Genomic DNA, 19,711 nt, shown 5'->3' on the forward strand with positions numbered 1-19,711 from the left:
GCTGTCAGCAGGAGGATTCTACTGTATCTGTAACAACTCTTCCTTTGTATGTGGATTTGTGTGCTATTTTATCGAAGACTCTTGAGGCAATTCTAAATCTTGTGTTCCAGAATTTTTACTGTTATTTTATTGCTTTGATTTTGTACACAACTGGATCTATTTCAAGATTATTTTTTCTTCATTGCATATGGATGTAAAATATCTTATATATTTGGAGTGATTTTTAGAGATGGAATAAAGATGAACAATGAGGACAGAAGGTTATATAATGCTACATTTCAAACTTAGTGATATTTAATGATATTAATGTGTAGTTAGTAACCGGGATCGGCCTAAAATAATGTTTGTGTCATGCCAAATTTGGATGATTTTTAAATATTAAAGGACATTGAGTTTATTTTCTATTTTTATATTGTTCAGAAAGAAAAGAAAACAGTGTCTTTTTCACTGCATCAACAAGGCTATGAAAGAGCGCAAACAGCACGCTGGTCACATGTTGCAAGAAACTTTTTTTCGAAATCCAGTGATGCTTCAAAGGTCAAAGTACAGTCGATTTAAGGATGACTCCTTAAACTCCACAGATGAAAGTGTCTCTATGAATGCCAAAGGTTGTGCCAACTCTCATGTGTCCTCTCCTACTTGTTTACCAAACGAGAACATTAAACTAGTGACGCAAAACAGTTCAAAAACATTATGCACTTTAATACCAAAAATGTCTAATTTCAAGTTGTCTAAACCAGCCAACCTGTTAGGTCTGAAACATTTCTCTCTGGGGACAAAACAAGTGCCAAAAATAAAACTAACAGAAAGACTCCCCACTGCAGCCAGCCCAACCTCTGCAGAAGTGCATTTCAACAGTTACTTGTCTGCTTCGCACCTAAGACAGGATGTAGATGCAAATAAACCCCCTCAACCTTACAGCGTTCTCTTCGAGACCGAAAAAGAAAGTCAAACTCAGCATGTCATTCAGAGCAATATGGGCAAAGGTCTCTCCTATTGTGTAAAAGTAAGTTGTTTTAGATTTATTTTTAATAACGTATATTGTGTGTCACAAAGCATCAGTGTACAAAGGATTCGTCATATATGTTATAAGGTGAAAGAACTATATGTATGTTCTGTTTAAAATTATAATCAAGAGTTTGCAGTTCATTTTAGTTATTGCAGTCTGTTAAACCAACATAAAGTATATTTTATTTAATCATTATTTAGCACGGTCATATATTTGTATTTTTAGGGTAAACACAAACCATTTAGCTTGTATAAATATATTTATACCAGCAATAGCTTGTACTTATTGTTAATTATACCATTGTTGCAGCAGCATTAGGATGTCACATGCTCTGTGGTTTCAGGAAATACGGAGACATTTTATTTATCCTTTGTTTTACTCTGGAATCTATTTCCAAAAAAGCTACTAAATATGGCCTAGATTTGCTTAAATTATGCCACTATGAAAAAATGAAAATTCCATTTAGGCAATCTGTTCACACTTGTACCCTTGATATTTATGGCTAGATTTATCCTTCGCCGAAAGTCCTTATCGTTTGCAAACTCACTCATTTAAGCCTGCAACAGATATTTATGAAGCAGTGCTTTAAACTACTGTTTTATAAACCCTTTCTGCCAAATTAGAGTTGGTGGATGAAAATCACTGCCAGACTCATTCAACCGGGGTGATTGACAAGCCCTGCTCTCATGCAATTGGTTGTGCGAGGGCGGCATTGTACAACTGTTTGCTCCTGCCATGTTAAATATGGGTAACAAATGAGCCCCATGATTTACAATGAAATGCGGACAGGTTCATAACTTGTGATCCCATAGTAACTGTTCACTATATGACCATATGGTGGAGAGTTTCTGACCCTAATTACGTATGCTATAGCACATTAATCTTCTGCATGACCTCCCCTACCAGAATTAACAAAATCTTCCGCCAAACCCCTAAACTAATATTAGTCTTATCTATGTCCTTGTACAATTAACCCTAACAGCTGCTTACCTGATCCCCCACCTCTGTTAAGCTTAACTGCAACACCTGATTGTAACCACTAGTCCTCTCCTTCCATCACAAATTACTACCCAATAGCTTTTACTTGATTCTATAACAAATATTTCTTAAAAATTAGTAAAAAAAAGTAATTACCCTTAATATTACCTGTCTTTAAAGGGACATTACTCAGGTTGCCACCCAGCAAGTATTTTACCAGCATGGCCAGTATTTTTAAGATTCAGATCAAAGTTAAGAATAAAGATTACATATAGACATAAAGATGCTATCATGGTTAAACTTATTCTAACTGTATTGGAATCTAATTATAAACAAGTGGTCTTTTATATTCAGTTCTAGCAGCTTTAGTTCCTGATTTAGACATTATACTCAACCATTTATATTATTAAACACCTGCAATACAGTGCTTTTTTATTTGTAACCCCTTAACGGCCAGCAACATACCCTGTAAGCCTGCAGGAGGGAGGGTGGGTAGTTTTTATAGCGCTATTATACCCAGACAACCCCTTAATGACCAGCGACATGCAGGGTATGTTGTGGTCATTAAGGGATTAAATAGGATGTTCTTAGTCTTATCAGGGAGTGAGGAACAGATAACCTTGTTATTATTTGTATCGTAAACATGCATTTCCTCTTTCACTTTATATTTAAGTAACTTAACCTTTCATGAAAATATAAATCAATATTGAAGCATGTTTAGCCACTGCTCTTTTCTATGCATCCTTATTTCTCAAGCTGTTGTAGGTGTACCCTTTGGCATACCTGAAGCATTGGCAAGGAGTACACCAGCACTCGCCATTTCTTTATTTTTTGCCCTAGTGCAGCTAATGTTTCGCTAAAATCAGTGTTTCTCTGTTCTACCCTCACACCTCCCTAACAGGCCAGCTTATATTTCTCTGCCTGGGTTGATTAGCTGAATGTTAAATGGACCCTACTGTGACTCACTCACCTGCACTTAGCAAAATCTGTAGAGTCTAGCCAGTTATAAACGCTTGAGGACTGGAGTTGAAAATTCTGATATAAAGTATGTCACAAGCAAAGTGTATATAACTGCAAAAATGTATCAGGGAGCCACATGCTAGATATAGGGCCACAGTGAAATATCACATGGAAAATATACTATAGTAAAATGTGCCCGGTAAAGTGTTTTGCACACAAGTGTGTCACAATGACATGAGCCTAAGCTGAGCTTTGTAAGTTAGATGTCGAAATGTGGTAATATGAATATTACTTATCATATGTTTTTTTCTAATGCAGGTAGGGTAGCTAGGTGTCCAGTATTCAAACAGACAGTCCAGTATTTTAGCAGGCTGTCCAGTAAAATCTTCACTAAAATACTGGACGCCTAAATGCATAACAAATATGGTGCAGAAAAAAGTGAGGGGCAGTCAAGTGTAGTCAAATTACTTCTGTTTACATATGTTACTGGCAGCCAATGAGATAAAACAATTGATGTTTATGTTACTGGCAGCCAAGGGGTCAAATGACTGCAGTTGTTAGAAATATACATCATGGTATCTAGAGTTGAGACTAAGGTAGAGTTTTTAGGGGGGCATTGTGTGACCTCGCCTACCATTGTGCCGAGTCAATGACAGATTGTCCAGTATTTTTGTGTATGGCAACTGGCAACCCCAAGTGTAGGTGACATAATATTAACCACTTCACTACCAGGAATTTCAGAGAAACACTTGCCCAAAGTTCTGGAGGAACTTTATCATTGTTGCTAACACTCAATTTAAACAGAAATAGAGCCTTTGTGGTTTATTATTTACTTACGAAAACTATATATTTTTTTAGCATAAAAGGAGCTTTCAGTAGATGACAGTTTCAGCTTAAACAAGAATGAAAAATAATAAAAAACAGAGGCGCCACCATGGCCTAATATCGCCAGTACAGGTAAAATGAGCAGCAATATGAAAATGTGAATACTCACAAACATAAAGCACCCCACTGGTGCTAGTAGAGCAGACTGACACTTCTCAGTGGTTCAGCACACTGTATCCAAAGCGCAGAGACAGTCAGGAATCCTCTGACACTCCAATGTACATGTGCCTATGGATAAAGGAAAAAGCAACACGACATGGCCCAATATCATCAAGACAAGGGGAAAATAATACCAATTGCTTGCACTTACAAGATGCTGGGCACCTGCAGGTGCAATCTCAGCAAACTGGAGCCAAAACGTCGCCCAGTAGACTTAAAACAGCAATCCTCAACAGGAACCAGGATCAATGATATAATTTATCACAGGAGGTGATAAAAACACACACAATAGCAAGTGTATAAAAGTATAAAAAGTCTTTATTAGCACAGCGACGCGTTTCTCAGCCTGCTCAGGGCTGTTTCATCAGGCTTTTATACACTTGCTATTGTGTGTGTTTTATCACCTCCTGTGATAAATTATATCATTGATCCTGGTTCCTGTTGAGGATTGCTGTTTTAAGTCTACTGGGCGACGTTTTGGCTCCAGTTTGCTGAGATTGCACCTGCAGGTGCCCACCATCTTGTAAGTGCAAGCAATTGGTATTATTTTCCCCTTGTCTTGATGATATTGGGCCATGTCGTGTTGCTTTTTCCTTTATCCATAGGCATATATACATTGGAGTGTCAGAGGATTCCTGACTGTCTCTGCGCTTTGAATACAGTGTGCTGAACCACTGAGAAGTGTCAGTCTGCTCTACTAGCACCAGTGGGGTGCTTTATGTTTGTGAGTATTCACATTCTCATATTGCTGCTCATTTTACCTGTACTGGCGATATTAGGCCATGGTGGCGCCTCTGTTTTTTATTCTTTTTTAGATTCCATACTACAGGATAGCCATCCTTTGACAGAGTGCAGCCTCAAACATCTGGAAATTGTCATTACCTTGGACTCATAGACTTTCACATTATCATTATTTGGTTTTGAATTGATTTTATTATTTTTTCCAATCTATGTTTATATTCTAGTAATATATATATATTCTTATATATATATATATATAGTTTTTTACTATTATCATTTTCAGCATTGCGGTTACTTACTTATGTCCACATTTTAGATTTTTTAGGGTTTTAATTATAGTTTTATAATTATTGCTATTATCATATTTCTAGATTTAGGCCTGTTTTTTTTGTCGAGTCATTACAAGCACTACCATATCACCTATTATATTGGAACTGAGGAAGCGCCCCCTAAGGGCGTGGTGTGTCCACTGAGTACACACCACTCTCTCCATACATACTACAGTTTCAGCTTGTTATTCACATAATTAAGAAATTATTGCAAAATGACAAATAAAATGATATATATATAAATATATATATATATGTCATTTTGCAATAATTTCTTAATTATGTGAATCAGCTGTTATGGGTAATATTTGATGTAGTGAAGGGATTACCCTCTCACCTGACACCTCACACCTCCCTAACCCCTCCCATACAGCTCTCTTCCTTCCCCCTTCCTCTGACCATCACCATCTTAGGTACTGCCAGCCAGTCTGCCAATAAGCAGCTTAGGGCTTTTTATTTATTTGTTTATTCAATTGATATTTTCTTTGGTACAGGGATCTATCATCACCCTCCCATCTCCCTGATCCCTCCCAAACAGCTCTCTTCCCTCCCACCCACCCCAACACTGGTCACCTCCATCTTTGTTACTGGCAGCCACCTCATTCCTTACCTCGAACTCCTTCCACTAGCTCCACCACAACATTGCTACAAAAAGTGACATTGTCTGTATCAATAGAAGATCTGGCTTCATATGATAAGGGAGCATGATTAGTGCTCCCTCACTACATTATGGCAGATGCCTTCTGCCCCAGCTGTAGTCCCTACTATCAAATCTGACAACTGGGACTGTAACATGCTTAATTGTATTAGATGTAGGTACTATGTGAACATAGTAAGCTGGACACAGTATTAAGTGTTGTAGTACCTACATCCAATAGGCACAGGGGATTAAAGAACTATATGTGTGTTGTGTGTATTTCCTGGTCAAGCTGATTTTTTATTATTTTGTTACTCTAACATTTCTAAAGATTTGCTGCTTTGCATTCAGTAAAACTGTATTTTAAAATAGATTCATGAAAGCAAATATATATATATATATATATACAGTATCCCACAAAAGTGAGTACACCCCTCACATTTTTGTAAATATTTTATTATATCTTTTCATGTGACAACACTGAAGAAATTACACTTTTCTACAATGTAAAGTAGTGAGTGTACAGCCTGTAAATCAGTGTAAATTTGCTGTCCCCTCAAAATAACTCAACACGCAGCCATTAATGTCTAAACCGTTGGCAACAAAAGTGAGTACACCCCCTAAGTGGAAATGTCCAAATTGGGCCCAATTAGTCATTTTCCCTCCCCGGTGTTATGTGACTCATTAGTGTTACAAGGTCTCAGGTGTGAATGGGGAGCAGGTGCGTTAAATTTGGTATTATCACTCTCACACTCTCTCATACTGGTCACTGGAAGTTCAATATGGCACCTCATGGCAAAGAACTCTCTGAGGATCTGAAAAAAAGAATTGTTGCTCTACATAAAAATGGTCTAGGCTATAAGAAGATTGTCAAGACCCTGAAACTGACCTGGGGCCTGAGCTGTGGCACAGTGGGCAAGACCATACAGCGGTTTTACAGGACAGGTTCCACTCAGAACAGGCCTCGTCATGTTCAACCAAGAAGTGCTCAGCGTCATATCCAGAGGTTGTATTTGGGAAATATACATATGAGTACTGCCAGCATTGCTGCAGAGGTTAAAGGGGTGGGGGGGGGGGTCAGCCTGTCAGTGCTCAGACCATATGCCGCACACTGCATCAAATTGGTCTACATGGCTGTCGTCCCAAAAGGAAGCCTCTTCTAGAGATGATGCACAAGAAAGCCTGCAAACAGCTTGCTGAAGACAAGCAGACTAAGGACATGGATTATTGGAACCATATCCTGTGGTGTCAAGTGTGTGTGGCGGCAACTAGGTGAGGAGTACAAATACAAGTGTGTCTTGCCTACATTCAAGCATGGTGGTGGAAGTGTCATGGTCTGTGCTTGCATGAGAGCTGCCGGCACGGGGGAGCTACAATTCATTGAGGGAACCATGAATGTCAACATGTACTGTGACAAACTGAAGCAGATCATGATCCCCTCCCTTCGGAAACTGGGCCGCAGGGCAGTATTCCAACATGATAATGACCCCAAACACACCTCCAAGATGACCACTGCCTTGCTAAAGAAGCTGAGGGTAAAGGTGATGGACTGGCCAAGCATGTCTCCAGACATAAACCCTATTGAGCATCTGTGGAGCATCCTCCAACGGAAGGTGGGGGAGTGCAAGGTCTCTAACATCCACCAGCTCCGCAATGTCGTCATGAAGGAGTGGAAGAGGACTCCAGTGGCAACCTGTGAAACTCTGGTGAACTCCATGCCCAAGAGGGTTAAGGCAGTGCTGGAAAATAATGGTGGCCACACAAAATATTGACACTTTGGGCCCAATTTGGACATTTCCACTTAGCGGTGTACTCACTTTTGTTGCCAACGGTTTAGACATTAATGGCTGTGTGTTGTTATTTTGAGGGGACAGCAAATTTACACGGTTATACAGGCTGTACACTCACTACTTTACATTGTAGCAAAGTGTAATTTCTTCAGTGTTGTCACATGAAAATATATAATAAAATATTTACAAAAATGTGAGGGGTGTACTCACTTTTGTGGGATACTGTATATTTTATACCAAATTGTCACATTCTGGGGTATGCACGATAGCCTCATATTTTTTAACCTAATAATTTGTATGAGTGGTAGCTGAGGAACTTAGAGAAAAAAAATATTCATGCTACAAAAATTCTGAGAAACACTAAAATACGTGATAGCAACATTTATTTATTTTTTAAAAATATTTTTTTATTGAGGTTAAAGTAAAAAGATAACAAACAATGAACCAATGTCACAGGTCAGATACAAAATACAAACCAGCGTTAAAGTTTAGTACATAAGGCAAAGATTATGCAATTCAAGTACTTATAGTGGATAATGACAAGAAGGTAATGAAAACTATAAAAAACTAACCTGTGCAAGGGTAGGAATGACCTCTATTTTTATCCATGGACCAACCACTGCCAAATATAACAAGGTACATTATAAAATAAATATACACATTCAGGAATCCTGGGCCTAGATTTGGAGTTTGGCGGTAGCCGTGAAAACCAGCGTTAGAGGCTCCTAACGCTGGTTTTAGGCTACCGCCGGTATTTGGAGTCAGTCAGGAAAGGGTCTAACGCTCACTTTTCAGCCGCGACTTTTCCATACCGCAGATCCCCTTACGTCAATTGCGTATCCTATCTTTTCAATGGGATCTTCCTAACTCCGGTATTTAGAGTCGTGTCTGAAGTGAGTGTTAGAATTCTAACGACAAAACTCCAGCCGCAGAAAAAAGTCAGTAGTTAAGAGCTTTCTGGGCTAACGCCGGTTCATAAAGCTCTTAACTACTGTGCTCTAAAGTACACTAACACCCATAAACTACCTATGTACCCCTAAACCGAGGTCCCCCCACATCGCCGCCACTCGATTAAAATGTTTTAACCCCTAATCTGCCGACCGCCACCTACGTTATCCTTATGTACCCCTAATCTGCTGCCCCTAACACCGCCGACCCCTGTATTATATTTATTAACCCCTAACCTACCCCCACAACGTCGCCGCCAGCTACCTACAATAATTAACCCCTAATCTGCCGACCGCAAAGCGCCGCTACTTACGTTATCCTTATGTACCCCTAATCTGCTGCCCCTAACACCGCCGACCCCTATATTATATTTATTAACCCCAAATCTGCCCCCCACAACGTCGCCTCCACCTGCCTACACTTATTAACCCCTAATCTGCCGAGCGGACCGCACCGCTATTATAATAAAGTTATTAACCCCTAATCCGCCTCACTAACCCTATAATAAATAGTATTAACCCCTAATCTGCCCTCCCTAACATCGCCGACACCTAACTTCAAACATTAACCCCTAATCTGTTGACTGGAGCTCACCGCTATTCTAATAAATTTATTAACCCCTAAAGCTAAGTCTAACCCTAACACTAACACCCCCCTAAGTTAAATATAATTTAAATCTAACAAAATTAATTAACTCTTATTAAATAAATTATTCCTATTTAAAGCTAAATACTTACCTGTAAAATAAATCCTAATATAGCTACAATATAAATTATATTTATATTATAGCTATTTTAGGATTTATATTTATTTTACAGGTAACTTTGTATTTATTTTAACCAGGTACAATAGCTAAAATAGTTAAAATAATTACAAAATTACCTGTAAAATAAATCCTAACCTAAGTTACAATTAAACCTAACACTACACTATCAATAAATAAATTAAATACAATACCTACAAAAAACTACAATGAAATAAACTAACTAAAGTACAAAAAATAAAAAAGAACTAAGTTACAAAAAATAAAAAAATATTTACAAACATCAGAAAAATATTACAACAATTTTAAACTAATTACACCTACTCTAAGCCCCCTAATAAAATAACAAAGACCCCCAAAATAAAAAAATGCCCTACCCTATTCTAAATTACTAAAGTTCAAAGCTCTTTTACCTTACCAGCCCTGAACAGGGCCCTTTGCGGGGCATGCCCCAAAGAATTCAGCTCTTTTGCCTGTAAAAAAACCACATACAATACCCCCCCCCAACATTACAACCCACCACCCACATACCCCTAATCTAACCCAAACCCCCCTTAAATAAACCTAACACTAAGCCCCTGAAGATCTTCCTACCTTATCTTCACCATACCAGGTTCATTGATCGATCCAAAAGAGCTCCTCCGATGTCGTGATCCAAGCCCAAGTGGGGGGCTGAAGAGGTCCATGATCCGGCTGAAGTCTTCATCCAAGCGGGAGCTGAAGAGGTCCATGATCCGGATGAAGTCTTCTATCAACGGCATCTTCAATCTTCTTTCTTCCGGATCCATCTTGCAGACCTCCGACGCGGAACATCCTGCTGGCCCGACGGACTACCGACGAATGAAGGCTCCTTTAAGGGACGTCATCCAAGATGGCGTCCCTCGAATTCCGATTGGCTGATAGGATTCTATCAATTGGAATTAAGGTAGGAAAATTGATCGGAACAGCCAATAGAATGCGAGCTCAATCTGATTGGCTGATCGGATCAGCCAATCGGATTGAACTTGATTCTGATTGGCTGATAGAATCCTATCAGCCAATCGGAATTCGAGGGACGCCATCTTGGATGACGTCCCTTAAAGGAGCCTTCATTTGTCGGTAGTCCGTCGGGCCAGCAGGATGTTCCGTGTCGGAGGTCTGCAAGATGGATCCGGAAGAAAGAAGATTGAAGATGCCGTTGATAGAAGACTTCATCCGGATCATGGACCTCTTCAGCTCCCGCTTGGATGAAGACTTCAGCCGGATCATGGACCTCTTCAGCCCCCCGCTTGGGCTTGGATCACGACATCGGAGGAGCTCTTCTGGATCGATCGGTGAACCTGGTATGGTGAAGATAAGGTAGGAAGATCTTCAGGGGCTTAGTGTTAGGTTTATTTAAGGGGGGTTTGGGTTAGATTAGGGGTATGTGGGTGGTGGGTTGTAATGTTGTGGGGGGGGTATTGTATGTGTTTTTTTTACAGGCAAAAGAGCTGAATTCTTTGGGGCATGCCCCGCAAAGGGCCCTGTTCAGGGCTGGTAAGGTAAAAGAGCTTTGAACTTTTGTAATTTAGAATAGGGTAGGGCATTTTTTTATTTTGGGGGTCTTTGTTATTTTATTAGGGGGCTTAGAGTAGGTGTAATTAGTTTAAAATTGTTGTAATTTTTTTCTAATGTTTGTAAATATTTTTTTATTTTTTGTAACTTAGTTCTTTTTTATTTTTTGTACTTTAGTTAGTTTATTTCATTGTATTTATTTGTAGGAATTGTATTTAATTTATTTATTGATAGTGTAGTGTTAGGTTTAATTGTAGATAATTGTAGGTATTTTATTTAATTAATTTATTGATAGTGTAGTGTTAGGTTTAATTGTAACTTAGGTTAGGATTTATTTTACAGGTAATTTTGTAATTATTTTAACTATTTTAGCTATTAAATAGTTCTTAACTATTTAATAGCTATTGTACCTGGTTAAAATAAATACAAAGTTACCTGTAAAATAAATATAAATCCTAAAATAGCTATAATATAATTATAATTTATATTGTAGCTATATTAGGATTTATTTTTAAGGTAAGTATTTAGCTTTAAATAGGAATAATTTATTTAATAAGAGTTAATTTATTTCGTTAGATTTAAATTATATTTAACTTAGGGGGGTGTTAGGGTTAGACTTAGCTTTAGGGGTTAATACATTTATTAGAATAGCGGTGAGCTCCTGTCGGCAGATTAGGGGTTAATACTTGAAGTTAGGTGTCGGCAATGTTAGGGAGTGCAGATTAGGGGTTAATACTATTTATTATAGGGTTATTGAGGCGGGAGTGAGGCGGATTAGGGGTTAATACATTTATTATAGTAGCGCTCAGGTCCGGTCGGTAGATTAGGGGTTAATAAGTGTAGTTAGGTGGAGGCGACGTTGGGGGCGGCAGATTAGGGGTTAATAAATATAATATAGGGGTCGGCGATGTTAGGGCAGCAGATTAGGGGTACATAGGGATAATGTAGGTGGCGGGGGTGTACGGAGCGGCAGATTAGGGGTTAAAAATAATATGCAGGGGTCAGCGATAGCGGGGGCGGCAGATTAGGGGTTAATAATGTAAGGTTAGGGGTGTTTAGACTCGGGGTACATGTTAGGGTGTTAGGTGCAGACGTAGGAAGTGTTTCCCCATAGGAAACAATGGGGCTGCGTTAGGAGCTGAACGCGGCTTTTTTGCAGGTGTTAGGTTTTTTTTCAGCTCAAACAGCCCCATTGTTTTCTATGGGGGAATCGTGCACGAGCACGTTTTTGAAGCTGGCCGCGTCCGTAAGCAACTCTGGTATCGAGAGTTGAAGTTGCGTTAAATATGCTGTACGCTCCTTTTTTGGAGCCTAACGCAGCCATTCTGTGGACTCTCAATACCAGAGTTATTTTAAAGGTGCGGCCAGAAAAAAGCCAGCGTTAGCTACGCGGGTCGTTACCGACAAAACTCTAAATCTAGCCGCTGGTGTTTAGGCAAATAGTATCTAGGAGAGTTGAGGATTAGGAAAGTTAGACATCTCTTAATAGACAGCAAAGATACTTAACATTATACACAGGTAGTGGTATGGTTTAAGTGGGGGGGGGGGGTAGAACAGTGGGCCAGAGCCACTTTTAGTTTGGAGGGGGAAATTTAGGGGAGGGGGGCGGGCTATAGTGAATAAAGGGATAACATAGGCATCTTAAGGACTAGTAGCGATAGGGGACTTAACAGGGTCCTATAATAAGGTTGCTTAAGTGTAAGCTCAGATTCTTATACGATTCAATAAGATATAGGTAACTTCGTAAAGAGTGACTATATGTGGGAAGCAAGCCATTAAACCTGAGACCTGAGTCTAGCAGCTAAACAGTGATAAGGTCAGATGATATTTAGTCTAGCATAATGTAGAAGCTATTGTTATGTACCTTGCTAACTCTCTGAGTAGTGTATGCAAGCTCCAAACATAAGACAAAATTATATAGGGTATTACATCTGGGCTACCTAGCTATATGAACATTCCTCAGTTGAAGGAAACGGGGCTTAAACATATTGCGTAAAACTATGTAATCAATATATCATTTATCTCAAATTTACCAAGGTCCAGTATTGAGAGGTCATGTTATACCTATAAACTAACTAACATGAGACATCAGGAGAGCCGTGTTAAAACGTACTATGATAACAGCAGTTCAATATGAAATGTTGACTGTCCAGCTCAAAACTCTTAAATTCACAAGGTTACCATTAGGTTGAAGTAAAATGCACACTGAGGGAGGTAGCATATCAGGACAAGTCTCCAGACTAAAATATTAGTTTGTGGAAGTTCTAAGAGCCTGTGGAGCTGTAATAGGAGCCAAACTTACATTATAGGCTTGCGGACAGATAATAGGGAACTCATAGCTTCTACTTCAAATGCTAATATTAGCGAGTGGAATATACAAGGCAGAGGGGGATTACATGCGGCTCCTAGTAGGAAAAGGGGAGCACAAATGAAATGTATATTTTAAAACGTGCTGGTGGCTGCTTTAGTTGGCAAAACTTAATGGTGTCTCTTAGTAAGGTTATGTATCGCAGTCAGGGAGGTTGCTACCGAATGTACTCTTTAGGGGTCAGCAGATCATTTCAACTTTTAGTCTGAAAGCCAAGAGCTAATTAGTATTCCAGCTCCGGAGTGTGCATAAAAAAGCTCTGGTAGGTGAGGTAATTTATGAGTGAGAGCCAAGGTTATAAAGTGTAAGTAACCATTACTTTATCAGCAGAAAGTGGATATTATCAAATTTACCTCTATCTACGAGGAAGAATATAGAGACCCTATAGTGAATTTGGACTCATGTTATTATGTAAAGGCATAGGCTATGCAACCTGAGAGCATAGTATCTATCTACGGGTCACAGACATGTATAATAAGATAATAAATTTAACTACTGCGATTGAACTTAGTAGGGTGCAGTATATCACATTTCTGTATGACCTTCTGCTAGCCACCTTGTGAGTTGCATATCTGACTGCTAGAGGGTTGTGAACTATTTAGGAAGAAGTTGGTAAAGTGATATGTCACTATGCATATAATATACACTGTATTAAAGGAGTATACAATAAGAGGCTTGCAGTCTGGGTTTAGGGCAGAGTATAGCAGACATTTACAAATAAGAAAATATAGAGTCATATCACTTTAAGTGTCGGTAGACAGGGTTTAGTGGGTAGTAGTTAAACCACCTATTCAGGGTATGAACAGTGATTGTTAAGTGCAACTGTACATAAACATTCTGGGGTTGTCAAAAGTAACCCGTCCTTTCTTAGGTAAATATGAGAGAGGGCGGCAGTAGATATAGGTAGCTCCCCTGAACCATGCTATGTAGATGAAGCTTAGGGGAATAGTTATATAAATCCTAGACAGATATAAGTCGCAAAAGAGAAAAATATGGTAACTTAACTGAGGGAGGAAACAGGTTATACAGCTGTAGCATGTGCCATGAACAACAAGTTAGTAACCCCTGAAGTTATTGAACCCAGAGTGTCAGTAGAAAGAAAACACCAACAGGCAACTGCTATCTCACAGCAGACCCATTCCTATTATGCAGTAGGTATTTCTTATTCTAATAGGGTGAAATGTTAACATCAGAACCCTCAGCTATACAGATAGTTAACAAATAAACAGTAATTCTATACAAACACATATTGGTAAGGAGAAGTAGGATTGAAGGCATGAAATCATGTATGATTAGCCTAGGCTTTAAAGCTATTGACAAGTTCACTTTCAGCAGTAAGGGATGTAAGCATATTCAGCAGTTAGATTGTCACATAGTACTCAGTGGTAGAGGGAGACTTGCCTCCTAAGGATTAAAGAAACACAGCCAGCGCCGAGGGACATCACATCAAACATATTTAGTATGTCATCATTAACGGTAGTCTGCGGGCCCAGTAGATAACTAACAATTCTACAGAAGGTGTACACAGTGTCAACATCAGGCCTGGGGAAAATAAACAGAAAAAGCGTTGTAGCCTCTCATCAACCTATGCCATGTAAAGTAAATAGGCTGTGAGTGTTTGTTAGGTCGTGGGAACCAAATGACCAGCCTGTATGAGAGACGTCTCTGCAAGCCGCAATGAAGTTTGTTGGAACAAAAAGGGATGCTCCCCAGAGGGGAATCACAGTGATGGACCCTCTAGGCATATTAGGCTTATCCAGAAACTGGTCTTTGTCAGGCTTTGCTTTCCGCTGTGTGGCAATTGCTTGGGTCTGTGTGCTCCTCATGTCTGCTGTCTCCAACTTTCTATTTGGCGGAGTTTCGGCAACATTTTTAATAGTGAGCATCATAGATTTGTCTCTTGTTATGGAGGCATGCAGTGTCAGGGACCTCCCGTATAGGTGAGATTGCTGCGATACGGTTCCTGCGGGTATGCTCTGGCCTTCCATCTGTCGTTTGACACTCAGTAAGCTGCGTGTGTCCCTCTTCCCTAGAGCTAGTGAGCTAGACTTTTGAGCTGCAGCGCTCGGTGAGACTTGGGCTATAAAATCAGATGTCTCGTGATCCAGCATATAAGCCTCCTCTGCCGCACGGAGAAAATTGAGATCCCTGACTCCGCCAGGGAGGCTGGCCGCATCCCCATTCAGGGGTAAGTTCGCTCCCGCAGTGTCCGGCAGGTCGGAAAAGGACTTTTCTGTTGGATCTGCCGCTATGTGAGTAGACTGGTTGTCCAGCCCATTGAGGCTCTTCATGAGTTCTGGCTCGGTATGCTGTGGCGTAAGAAAGCAGGCCGTTGGAGACTTTAGATCCGTCTCTAATTCCACCAAAGGTGCTGGCCATTTAGAGCAGTCCCTAAGCACTTCCCTTAGTTCAGTGAATCGAAGGGACATCAAATCGTCAAAAGCTGCCAGCTGGAATAGTATAGCTGCGCTAAGATCCCCCATGTTTCACAATGAGTAGTGCTCCACGTGGGCAGAAAAATGGCCGGTCCCAGATAGCTGTTGCTGACTTAGTCGCGGTAATAACTAATATAGATCTTCAGTAGTCGGACTTTAGGGAACTTTGTTTAGAAGGAAATTTAGCTGCTCTGAGCGGTCAAAGATATGTAAATTGTCCAGATAAGTCCGGAGCTATTGTAAGTTGCGACCTCTCAGATGCAAGGCTTGCTCTGCCCCCCGATAGCAACATTTTTTAATACTATGTCCCTTTAAGTCTAGTTGAATCGTCTTCATTCATTAGTCTTGTCTGGTTAGCTGCAAAAGGTCCATTAAAGGGGGATGAAACCCCAATTTATTTCTTTCACGATTCATATAGAGTGTACAATTTTATAACACTTTACAATTTACTTATATTGTCAAATTTGTTCTCTTGATATCCCTTGGTGAAAAGCAGGTAAGCAGGCTCAGGAATAAGTACGTCTGGAGCTCTACATCACTTCAGTTTTGCAAGAATCTAGTGCTCAAAAGCATTCTTGCAAAACTATTGCCATATAGTTATCCAGACACGTGCACTTTAGCTCCCTAGGTATTTTCTTCAACAAAAGATACCATGAAAACCAAGTAAATTATGCTAGAAGTAATCTAAAATCTTTTAAAAAATCTGAAATCATGAAAGAAACATTTTGTGTTAATGTCCCTTTAAATGTTAGGTTTAGAATTAGTCAAGGTTGTGGATGCCAAACTGATGCAGCTGTCTGATAATATTTTATACACCATTCTCCGCCCTTAATATATATATTAAACAGGGGTCAAGTCCTACAAGAAAAAGCGTGGGAACTCACCAAGACTTGCACCCCACTCACAATTAATATTGTTTATATACTGTATATATATATATATATATAGACACACACACACACACTGTATTTATATGTATATACTCTATACACTTTGGTTAATGAAAGCAAATTAAAACCAATGATGGGTTGAATTGTTGCCTTTGGGCCTGAGACTCCTCCTCTGTCACAGAGTCTCAACCTCTTAAGGTGCAATAGTACTATTTCTGCTGAGGGGAGCTAAATAACGCCAGAGCAAGCCACACAGAAATGTAAGCACCATGAGATTAACACAGTGCAGCGGGATCATACAGCAGGACTGCTAACAGGCTTGCATTTAGTGTATTGTAGGAAGTGTTACTGCCCATTACTAGAGGATCTCACTATCCCTCTAACCGGACTAAGCTCCAGCTCCTCCCAACCCCAACAGCAGTGATTACTGAAGTGTTTCTGTTCTCTGTCCAGAGGGAACTTAGTTCCTCCTGCAAAAATAGTGCAGGAACTCCGTTCCCATGCTCGACTTGACCCCTGCTGTTAATGTTGTGATGCCTGTCCTTATATGAGCTGTTTTTAAGACCATGTACTATTTTAGTTACCCACCTTTCATTTGTTTCTGATTGCTTAAAGGGACAGTATACACCAATTTTCACTCTACAAAGAATAAGATGCACGGATACTGATATATAAATCCAGCATAAAACTGTTTAAAAACTTACTTAGAAGCTCTCAGTTTAGCTCTGTTTAAGAGGTAGCTGGAAAGCCCACAACAAGTGGGAAATAAGACACTCCGCCCCTCCCCCTTCTTTTGCATGTGAAAAGACCCTTTACACAAGCAGGAGCAAGCTAGAGTAGGTATCTGTCAGTATTCTCCTAAAAATTTGGGGCTTGGTTAGGAGTCTGAAAATCAGAGCAATGTTATTTTAAAATAAGCAAAACTATACATTGAAAGAAAAAATGTATGGGCTATATAAATGAGTGTATAATGTAGCCCATAAAGTTTTGGCATTAGTGCTTCTACTTTATAATTCCTAACCAAGACTCTTTTAGAACACTGGTTTCTTTCATAGAGGTGGTGAGAGTCCATGATTCATTACATATGGGATTTACTTCTATACTAGGAGGAAGCAAAGTTTCCCAAACCCCAAGAACTCTATAAAACCCCTTTCACATCCCTTAGTAATTACTTTGCCTCCATTGTAGGTGGTTGAAGAATGAAGATGTGCATGTGTTCTTCAGAGAAAGGGGCTTTTAGTTCATGTTGAGGCCGGTTCCCATCAGAGTGGTACAGTGCTTATCAGATGGATGTATTTGGGGTATGGTTCATGACACAATGGTTTTGCCTCATGGGAAATCCTTCATAGGCCCTCTATAAATCGGTCACAGGGACTTGTCTTCTGCCTCCTTATACAGATCTATGTTATACTCCTATTCCATTACCTCTGCTGATATGTTTCAGTACTGGTTTGGCTGTCTGCTACTTGCTTGATAGAGGACGAGTGTCTATGGGTAAGTATGTTTTATTTTTATATATAGACACTCATATAGCTTTGTTATGGGCTCTTTTAAAATTGTTAAAAGTTTATTTATATATGGCCCTGGGGCAGAAACTCACTTCCCTTGCTTTGAGCGCAACAATTTTTGGTGCACTTTACTTTTTGTGTGCCAGGTTCCAACATCGGAATACGCTCATTGGGTTAGCGCGTTATTGTAACGTCCTTAGCCTCATAGTAATTACAGGTTAGTCGGGTTAGCGCACGTTGGCGTGTTTTTGTACACACGTCAGGTTAGCGTAGGTCCACGTGTTATTTTATGCAGGTTGGGTTAGTGTACGTTTCTCAGATATGCGCCTGTCTGTAATTCCAGATTTGAAGGGGAGCTCTAAATATTGCTTTCAAGAAAGCTTTATTAGCACTCCACTTTGTAATACCAATGCATGCTAATGTGCACTGGTATTACAAGTTAACAGCAATGCTAATGTGAGCTTGTGTTCGCATTGCTGGGAAGCATTGCGCTAATGAGATCCTGCTTCCATAGGCTCCAATGGGAGCCTCGTTCTGATGCCGTCTGGGCCCAATTCTCAAAAACTCGCCAGAATGGAAAGAAATCACAAGCTCATTTTACTGAGCACTGTATGGTAAAATAAGTGTCTCTCCTTAACATAACACATATTAGTGAAGTCCATTTAATGTGATACACAGTTAACAAGGGAAAAATTGCCTTTAAAACAATCCCTGACGGACTTTGTAACACTGATGAGGCAGTCTTCAGATCTTGAAAAAGCCCATCATAGGGTGAAACATGTTGATGGTATACAGGCTCAACATTTCTGATTACTAACACACTGGCACAAATCTACGGATAACTTCTGATCCAGTGTCTAATCTTTTGAACATCGTGGAACATTTAAAAATAACCCGGGTTATAAAATATGCTCTATACAACACTACTTGCGTGCTATCAGCACTAAGTGCAAGGAGACTTTGTGTTGCAATCTTTTAAGGTTGCTATTACTTTTGAAAAGTTCTTTTGTATCCAATCCAGCCCTTAACCGAAACCTCTACATAGCTGATCAGAGCTGTGACATAAGGTGAAGTCACGGGATCACCACAGAGGAGCCACACAACACGCCAAACACACGCTTGAAAAACTGCGGTACGAAACAAGAGCTAGGAGCATAGCTCATGCAGGTAAACTAAAACTGCTGATACAAAGTGTCACTTAACTGTGGAACAGTTCACTTACGACCTTGAGAATAATATGTTTGCAATAGTAATGTATGCTACCACAATCTGAAGTGGGAAACTCGTTATAAGAGACTTGCAGTAAGAGACATTGCTTTTACTTGGCTCTTCAAAGTGGCGCCATAAGTGTGTTTATGTCCTGCAATACTAACTTCTACCAGTACGTCTTAAAGATATATTTAATCAGAAGTGGATGAGTTCTAAAATGGCTCAATAATATATAATTTTTCCTATGGTGGTATGCGGTTCATAACCTCTGAATACATATTTTTTTAATTAGTTAATGGTATATGTTATTTATATAGCTGGCTATACTAACATAGGGTATCCACTTATCCAGATTTGTTAATTTGGAAGAGTTTATACATATACATTGATTTTATCTGCTATATGACCCCTGATCAGTTGGAATTTATTTTTGCTTTATCATTTTATTGTAATTTGAGAGTGTTTTTATATTTTTATATGCCATTCTTTAGGAGTGGTCCTATTTGTATGGGAGACATCCCAAATTTTACTATTGTGAATGTATACTAAACCTGAAGTATCTTTGTAAA

General features: G+C 39.5%; 1 protein-coding gene across 1 annotated transcript in view; it reads left to right on the plus strand.

Moving 5' to 3' along the window:
- The first annotated feature begins 311 nt into the window (after positions 1–311).
- The window catches only part of SHC4 (SHC adaptor protein 4), a 193,038-nt gene continuing 173,638 nt past the window's right edge, over positions 312–19,711 (plus strand). The window contains exon 1 of the mRNA XM_053719895.1: positions 312–1,006. Coding sequence (XP_053575870.1) covers positions 464–1,006 — 543 coding nt within the window. The 5' untranslated portion in view covers positions 312–463. The remainder of the gene's footprint in view (positions 1,007–19,711) is intronic.

This window comes from Bombina bombina, chromosome 6 (genome assembly GCF_027579735.1).
Source record: "Bombina bombina isolate aBomBom1 chromosome 6, aBomBom1.pri, whole genome shotgun sequence".
NCBI lineage: Eukaryota > Metazoa > Chordata > Amphibia > Anura > Bombinatoridae > Bombina > Bombina bombina.